This window comes from Anarrhichthys ocellatus, unplaced genomic scaffold (assembly GCF_004355925.1).
Source record: "Anarrhichthys ocellatus isolate YVR2014 unplaced genomic scaffold, GSC_Weel_1.0 scaffold4, whole genome shotgun sequence".
NCBI classification, from domain to species: Eukaryota; Metazoa; Chordata; class Actinopteri; order Perciformes; family Anarhichadidae; genus Anarrhichthys; species Anarrhichthys ocellatus.
The window spans coordinates 7,768,110-7,776,985 of record NW_022280034.1 but is presented as its reverse complement, the minus strand read 5'-3'; the positions used below and the strand labels follow the sequence as shown (position 1 = coordinate 7,776,985).

At 40.2% G+C, this 8,876-nt stretch overlaps 1 protein-coding gene across 3 annotated transcripts in view; it reads left to right on the top strand.

Moving 5' to 3' along the window:
• The window catches only part of adam11 (ADAM metallopeptidase domain 11), a 22,332-nt gene that overhangs the window by 3,125 nt on the left and 10,331 nt on the right, over positions 1–8,876 (top strand). For 2 of the 3 annotated variants that reach the window (XM_031843705.1, XM_031843706.1), the window contains exons 4-8: positions 303–369; positions 4,895–4,977; positions 5,430–5,487; positions 7,002–7,110; positions 7,885–8,006. In XM_031843705.1, coding sequence (XP_031699565.1) covers positions 303–369; positions 4,895–4,977; positions 5,430–5,487; positions 7,002–7,110; positions 7,885–8,006 — 439 coding nt within the window. The remainder of the gene's footprint in view (positions 1–302; positions 370–4,894; positions 4,978–5,429; positions 5,488–7,001; positions 7,111–7,884; positions 8,007–8,876) is intronic. The other variant, XM_031843707.1, reaches the window with a different exon arrangement.

Sequence of the window (8,876 nt, the reverse complement as noted above, 5' to 3'; positions counted from 1 at the left end):
CCCCCTTCTCACCCCACACATTTTGCTATAATGGTCTGCGTTTATCTAATACCTTTCACTGAACACTTAGAATAAATGAATCTTCACACATTTAGTTTTTTACTTATGAATCACCCGTTTGTTGATCTAGACTCATGCAAGTCATAATGTCTGACTTGTAATGTTAATCTGTTAAATGGCTGTCTAGAATAATGACCCATAATTGGTGCCAGTATCACACAGTGCTGCAATCTTGCTTTTTCAAACAATTATTGTTTCAGGATGTGTTCGAGTGATTAATGCTTTTCTCACTTTTTTTCCAGCAATCTGCTCTCTACAGACTATGTGGAGCGTCACTATGATGAGAATGGGCAGCTGTCACAGAATATGGTAAGTCTCTTATAGAATCTCATAGAAATTGTTTGACCTATTGGGAAATACGCTTGTTTGCTTTCTTTGCAAAGGCATGGCTCGCCCTACCCTGCCTCTGATTGGCTTACCCTGATATTCTTACCCTAACCAGTCTCACTCCTCATGCCTAAACCCAACCAACCCAACCAACGAAGGCACTGAGAACTAGCCAATCAGAGGCACAGTAGGGCGGGTTATGACTTCGCCATCCTAGGGAAAATAAATTAGCGTCCAGTAAATGCGACGCGAAAGCTAGCAGAAGGTTAGCTTAGCTTAACGTAAAGACTGGAAACGGGGAAAACTGCTCGTGTGGTTATGTCCAAACGTAACAAAATCTACCTTAAAGCACCTCTAAACCTCACTAGTTAACACATTTTATTGTTTGATTTGATCATTTTGTACCTTTTGCACGGAACCAGGGCCAGCTGTTTGCAGTAGTTGTGCTAAGTTAAGCTAATCAGCTGATGGATGTGGCGTCATATTTAACATACAAACACGAGAGTGGTATCAATTTTCGTATCCAACTCTGAAGAAAATGATAAGCGTGTTTCCCAAAATGTCGTTTAAATAAACTTTTGAGAAATGCTGGCATCCTCTTTTCTATCAGAATTGAATAGCCTATTTGATATAAATTGATTGTGTGCAAATGCATACCACAGTGTAGCTTTTATGTCCAGTGTGTGTTAGAACATGAATGGGTGTATCCCCCTGAACCAATAGCAGCAGTGCGTTTTTATCCTTCAACTCAGGCAGAAATGAATTGAAATTAAAATGTTTTTGAATGTATAGGGGCTTGTGTAAACTGCTATGAAGATGTTCCGCTTTTTGCTGCATTCTCTGGTTTCTTCCACCAATCAATCCGCACATCATTCTGAATCTTTTGCGTCCAAAGACAGCTCTCTGGCTGCTGATTGAATTGTTGATGTCATCCTCTCTGTTGTGCCTTATGAAATTGAGCAAACTGTCCTATAATAATATTATAGTCTAGTTTGTTTACTAGACTCAAGAACATCTGGTAGAGATGGCCTCTTTCTGTCTGTAACCTCTGCTTTATTTTAGTCTCTGTCCCTTTCTCTCTCTATCTCTCTCTGTCTCTCTTTTACTCTCTTTATCTCTGCCAACGACCACCTGACCAATCAGTACATGGTTTCCATGGGTACTAGCAGTCAGCAGCAGCAGCAGCAGCAGTGTGGGTCTATTGTGTCGTGAGGGGAATTCAAATCATGTCCATTTACAGAAACCAACTAAACCAAATCTTACAACCACAGTGTGGCCTGTCCTCTGGAACCAGATGTGTAATATTGAGCAATTAATGAGTTTATTTGCAAAGGTCTAAACCAAACAAATCAAGGGACAATGTGTGCAGGGGTGGACAAATATGAATTTCATTATTTCTCTACCAATATTATATAAAAAGATAGATACAGATTATGTAAGAGCTCAATTATAAAACATAAATGTTGATGCATGTTTTGTATGAAGACTCATTTTGACAAACTATAAATTAGTAAGATGTTTTGGAAGCGAAGTCCTGGTGCTTTTTTTTATTCTCAAGAGCGATCATTACACAATAGCAATGCAGAAAATGCTTATATGGACATTTAATTCTCTGCATATTGGACTGAGAACCCGGTGTATGTAGCCCCCTCCCACTCCCCCACCATCTCCACCTTTTATTCATTTAGTTTCATTGACGTGCCAATAAATTCCTCTTGCTTTGAATGTCACTTTTTCTTATTGGTCCCTGTGGATCTATGCTCTTGCGTTGAGCTGGTGACCGGCTCGGTCGGATTGAATCTCAATGACACGCGACTAAAAGAGGAATTGAATTAGTGACGAGGATGTGCTGGGATTGATAGGAGCTGTTGTATACATTTTTTTATTGTGCCGCTGAATACTCGCACTTCAATTCCTTACTTTTTATTTTCTGAAATTTCTAAATTTTGAGTGCTCTTTGAGCGCCAACAAACTCTTTTTGATGGCATCTAATATTCCTCACTGACTCTTTTGTTCCATCTAGTCTTCCTTTCACTTTACATTAGCTCCTATTGTTTCAGTACCTTTCCGCCGGTCCTCTCAGCTCAACAATGCTGAGTCAAAGTCCAGACAGCAAGTAAACTCCAGCTTTTCTAATTCCGTTAGTTTCTACTGTCACATTTAATCTTGTCTCTCCGGGACGTAACTGTCTATTTGCCTTTTATTTGTGCTTGCAAGCAGTTTCTATTTCAAACTTATAGTCACTTACTTCTAATGTAGTGTCCTGCTTACCTGTCCCTGGTGATATTTCATGTTTAATCCATGATTTTCTTATTCAACATGGTTTTATTTGCGTGTGTGAGTGGCCATTATTTGAAGTACATAAATCTTGCTGAAAAGCACACTCAGTCGGTGTGTGTCTGCTGTGTTAGGCAATTAGATTTCCTCCATTTAGCCTTGTAATCCTACCTTTTTATTTATTTATTATCTTGCCCTGGACTAAGTGCTGTGGGCTGTCTCACTATTCGGTATGAATGATTGAAGTCCTTATCTTCCTCAACAGATGAACTGGCACTGAATTAAAATAAACTCCATGAAAAATAGTGGATTATGATTTTTAGCTACTTGTTAGACATGCATCACTTCTTAAGTTATGTATATTTTTATTTGTATTTAGTGTTTTTGTACTTGTAATGAATCTTTTTGTGGAGATATTGCTTGTGACCTCTACATCCTACATAAATAAGAGGAATTGAGATAAATGTCTGACCAATTACAATTGCAGGAGGGCGGTTGTAGTGACTTTGATGCTTACTTTTGTTTTGATTTCATCAAGAATGAAGCATATTTTTACCAGTCAGTAAGTGGAGGCCTCGTCCCTTAATTTTGTCACGTGGAACTGGTGTAAAATCAATTAAAGCCTTTTAAGGTTTGCAATTTTTAACAGCTTCCTTCGTGTAATCAGATCAGTGTAAAACACCAAAACAGACAAAATGCATTAACACTACCTCCTCCCAAATGTAATAAAAAGCAAACCAGCACTGTGTGTCCTCTGAGATCGAACACATCATGTTTGGGACACAGATTCATTTAAAGCCGGCGCTGGACTCCCACCTGGTGATGGATGAAAAAGCCTCTAGTTTTAGTTTGAAGCAGATCCCATCTCAATTGTTAAAATCCTCCTCCCTGTGAACCCAGTACAGTAATCCATTTTAGATCCAGTGATGAAGCCTCTTAATGCACAGAAGCAGGTGAATATTTTTGCGAGGTCATACCATGATTGGACAGGTCATCCAGGAGATTTGTTCAGGTTTAAGTGGCAGCTCAGAGTAAAGGTTGACCAAGCATAAAGAGCAGCGTATCCACGTTGCCTCTTTTTCTTTTTGGTCCATCAGCCGTGTCAGACAACAACAGGCTCAGGTGGCAGATATTACTTATTGGGGTTCATTACGAACCCTGAAACTGACCCTCTCTTTCACACGCATACACACACACACTCCACTGTAATCTCCATCCACTAAAATGAATCCTGCTTGATTATAAAAAAATCCTTCCTGAGTGTAATTCTGTCTGAATTTATACTAGCTCACACATTTAAACATGCAGGTGCTGCTTGACTGTCGGCAAGGCTCCTCTCCAATTGTTGTAATCGGATCGTTCCTGTACTGTGAGAGACAGTGTGGAAACACTATATTCAAAACATGATCATCCAGTCGAAGCCTTTCAGGGGATTATAAAGAATCTGGTGAAGTTCTCTGGAGGCGAGTTGTACAGTTAACACCCTACAGCAGTTCTGCCAAACTGAAAGGAAAGTTTGTCATTTTATCCTAGATATTAAAAGAGCTCTCCACAGAGTTGCTGACTTAAAAACACGTAGGCGAGAGGCACAGTCGTCCTCTGATGTCTAGTGTCAAGTCGGTATCAACTTGCACACACTGTAACCTTGAGATACGACTCGGATGTTCTTTGATTTTGTGCTGCAGGAAACTGAAATTGTTGCCATTGTGTAGTTTGTTGCCAAATTCACTCATTAAATCAAAACAATGAGTTTTAATACTTTACTACAATACAATTTAATACAATTTCATGGTCAATGCATGCACACAACTGACTTACTTCTGAAAATCTGTGTTGTTTGACGGAAAAGAGTGCGTCCTTACACCGACTTGACTCTACATTGAAACCAGAGTCCATCACTGTTTTCTCCCATTTGACCCCTGTCCTTAAATTGATCTCCCCATCACCCAAACAAACACACACACACTGTACACACACAGCTTTTCCTCAGTGAAACTAAACTCAGCTGCAGCCGCTGTAGGTGTAGGATTTCTCAGACGCTAAGTTGACAGTAGTCACTGATATCTTTCAGTCGATCCCATCAGGTCGACAGTAAATACCTGGCCTGTTTAGAGGCCAGGAGATCAGGGGGTTCACAGTCAGTGTTGGTTTCATTCTCTGAAATGTGACATGAACATGTTTACTGGATGGAGGGTTCAGTGTCTCACTGTCATCTATGGTTTGTTTCCAGGGAGGCGAGCACTGCTATTACCATGGCCGCGTGCGAGGGCTGCCGGGCTCCTGGGCTGCTCTGTCCACCTGCCACGGCCTACGGTGAGTCCAACACTGTGCCACTTAGAATCTAGTCTCAGTCAGGACCCAAAGTTTGGTGTTTTAAGTGGTTCTAATGTTTGAAGACTTGCTTTAAATTTGCATAAAACACATTCGACGGCTCATTAAGCATCAACAAGTAAAAAAAAAATCCATTTTCTCTTTTAGATAAGTAGAAAATTACACGTAAAACAATTCAATGAATAGTTCGACATTTTGACAAGTAAGCCTATTTTCTTTGTCATGTCAAGAAAGCGAACAAGCATCCCCAAAATCTCAAAATATTACTTTTAAAATACTATAAATAATATCTTACAGCAGGGTTTTAAAAATGAGCAGAGTTCTTACTACATTTACACAACGTGCTGGTAGAGGCTAAATTAAAAGAACAACAACACAGACTCACACAAACATCCACAGACAAACTAACATGCCGCTGTGTTTGTTTTTTTCAGGGGGATGTTTTCTGATGGAAACTTCTCCTACGGGATTGAACCTGTTGGCAGTGGAGAGGTGAGTCAGAACTTTAGGGAGGAGAAGCCTAGCAGTGAGTATCAACTAGTATAATTAGTAGTAAACACACGCATATCAAATTTCTTGGCATCAAACTGAGGCAGTAACAAGGTTGTGACAAAAAAAAAAAAATCTCCCAAAACTGGCAGCAATCGTTCAAACTCGTTTAACAAAATATGGTTAAAAGTCACCAACAGTCTCACTTTCTCTCTCCAGTGTCAATGACTTACCGTTAGTCCAGACAGTGTTACTCTATCTCTGAGCTGCTGTATGGAAGGTATTGAGTTGACACACAATCCACCACCACTGAAACACATCTCCTGTCTCATATCTGAGGGAGACATCGTCTCACAAAGATGCAGGGAGAGAGAGGAGGAATTTCAAATTAATGAATACAAAGGAAGCTTTTTAGATCTTTAAAAAAATGCTCTGATTTGATTGTAGAATAGATCTAGTATTAAAAAGAAATGGAAGTAAAGGAGAGTGACCAAAGGGAGTGGGGAGAAAGTGTTTAGAGTGGAAGAGGCAGAGCTTTTTTTCCCATTAAGGACCACCAGTAATCGAAGTACAGCTTTATTACATAGACTGGAGAGATGGATCAATAGCCTCCCAGCTCATCTTTAAAATCCTTCACTCCCTCCTCGCGCTCTCTCCTCGGCTCTACCTCAGATGGCTCATTTTCATAAAGTATTCATCCCGAGCTCAAGTGCACCACAGTGTCCAGCAGTGTTATTGCCACTATGACAGCCCAATGATTGATTAATTATGCATCAGAGCACTTTCCTTCCCGTTGAACTATCTGCACTTCAGAGGACACGGCAGCGCTTTTTCACACAGAGAAGCTTAGGATGAGACGAGGTGATTTCATTGCTTGAAAAAATGTTTTCACTTCTACCAAAAATAACCAAAAGGTACATTTTCTTTCATAAAAACGACCACAGAAAAAAAAATACACAAAGAGAATTTTAGACAATAAGCATCACTGCATCACTTTTATTCTAGGGAACCACTTTTTAAGTAATGACCAACCTGATAATGCATTGTATTATCTTGAATAAGTAAACCAGCCATTTCAAACAGATGTATACATGATACATCACAACTTAAATAAAACAACAGTTTTATGCACGTGTTATTGAAAACGTATACAAATGTTAAATACTATATAATGTGATTCACTGTCTGCTGAGGTCTGACTAAGGTTTCCGTTTGGCTTGAGGTGAAGTTTTACTTAAATTCAATTTTCATATCTGTATCTCTCTTTCCGGTTCAGACAAACATGGATGCTGAACTCAAAGCGTTTACAGTTAAAATCTTCCGAAATAAGAAAGATGTGAAGAAGATTCAGGCAATTAAAGTTGCGTTAAGTTGAGTCATTATTTTAAAACGAGCTCAGGAAATAAGTTCTAACGTAAAAACTCTTTTTTTTTCTCTAAACTCAGTGACATTAATTTTAATAAAGTAATGTCAAATAGTAAAGCAATTTATTTCTCTCTCTCTCTCTCTCTCTCGAGTGTGTCTGTCACTGTTGTTTATGTTTTTTTAAGGACGGCGTTCAGGAGCAGAACGACCACATTGTGTATCGTATGCCGGACATTGACCTCTTCCCACCTCCCTGTCCAGGTAGGACCATCGTAAAACTGCACACCCGAGACTCCTCAGTTACTTTTCCCTGCAACCAAAAGTATTTTAGTCCCTCCTGATGCAATGATAAAGGTTTGATGAATACAAAATCCCTGTCTGGTTCACCCTCTGATTCATTATCCTAAGTGACACCATACCTGCTGTGCAAATCCAGCTATACTACAAATTATAGACTTCTCACACTGTCTTGATTCTGGCAAAACTTTGTTGTTAACAGATTAGATTTGATGAAACCCGGCAGGATGCAGCTTGTTACTGATGAGCCAAAAGGCTGCTTGCCGCTACTTGTTTGAAGATGACATGTTCAGTCTTGTCCTTGACATTGCATGGATCTAAAACAATCAAGTGTTATGTAATGCAAGTTTTGGTTGATTTTTCTCACGCACGCACGCACGCACGCACACACACACACTGCAGTATACAGCGTCCTCCTCAGGTTTTCCAGCTGCCCTCCTCGCCCTTGTACTAAATGTCTAATATGGCTGCCTCTTTGCTACCTCTCCTCTTTGTCCCTGACACTCCTCCTTCCTGTTACCCAACCCCTACCGTTCCTCCCTCCCTGCCTCCTCTCCCCCTCTCTCTCTCCCATTTGGCCAGTTATATTCTCCCCCTTCCTCCTCTCTCCTCCACCGGCTTTGTAATATTGATTTCTTCTGCAGATCAGTAGACTAAAATACATAGTTACATCCATCCCTGGACTGATGACTAGCCACTTTTACTCTCACTTACTCTGTGCATGTGTGTGTTTCCCAGGGTGCTCCGTGAACAGCACCGAGCCCGAGGGGCCTACAGACGGTGAACTGAAGGATGGAGACAACTGGTCTGAAGAGGAGGAGCCTGTTTTTACAGATATCTTGAGACGCTCAAAAAGACAAGTCAGTTTTCAGACGGCCTCTATGAGTCTCATTCTCGCAACACACCTCCATGTACGCAGACAGATGGCCCGCCAGGAAGATGTCGCATCATTTACAGAAAGTGTCACCATGAGGGAAACATCAGAGTTGAGATATGCAAACCCAATTAATATTTTACAGAGACGTCTGTCAGATGATGCCACATTTCCACACTAATACTGACGGCTTGTCTCAGCTTTCATGCTAATAAGATAAGTAAGAAAAGTGAGAGGGGTGCCGTACATCTGGAGGAGCTTTCTAAAATCTGAGAATATTACTCGACTGATACCAACTGATTCATTGTTGATCATTCTTGTACGACACATTTCTAATGTAAAGCATATTGAGGGTGATGGTTAGCCCCTGCTGCATCCATTTTGAACCCTAGACGTCAACATTCATTTCTGGTTTCTGTATTCTGTCTGTTCTCTTCTCACTGCTTTTAAATGGGCTGAGCTCAGTTGAAAAAATGTGTCATACTTGGGTGCACCAATCAGAATTTAACATTTGAGACAGTTGTTGGGTTGTTTGCTTATTTTGCCATTGCTTCACGGTCCTGATGAAGCAGAGTGTTGAAATCTTACTAAATAACACCTGACTATGTTTATTTGTCACTTGTTTAGTCATGAACGGTCAATGCTACCGAGAAAAAGATTAGAAGTTTTCACAGGCTTTAAAGGTAGTTTTCTTTCTTGTTAGACTCCTAAAGTCATTGGATACAGAAGCTGCAAATTATGTTTTCATTATTCTGCTTAATGAAAGTTGTGTTTCCCTCTCAAGGACAAAGACTAGAGTTTCACAAGCATTAGTGTGTGTGTGTGTGTGTGTGTGTGTGTGTGTGTGTGTGTGTGT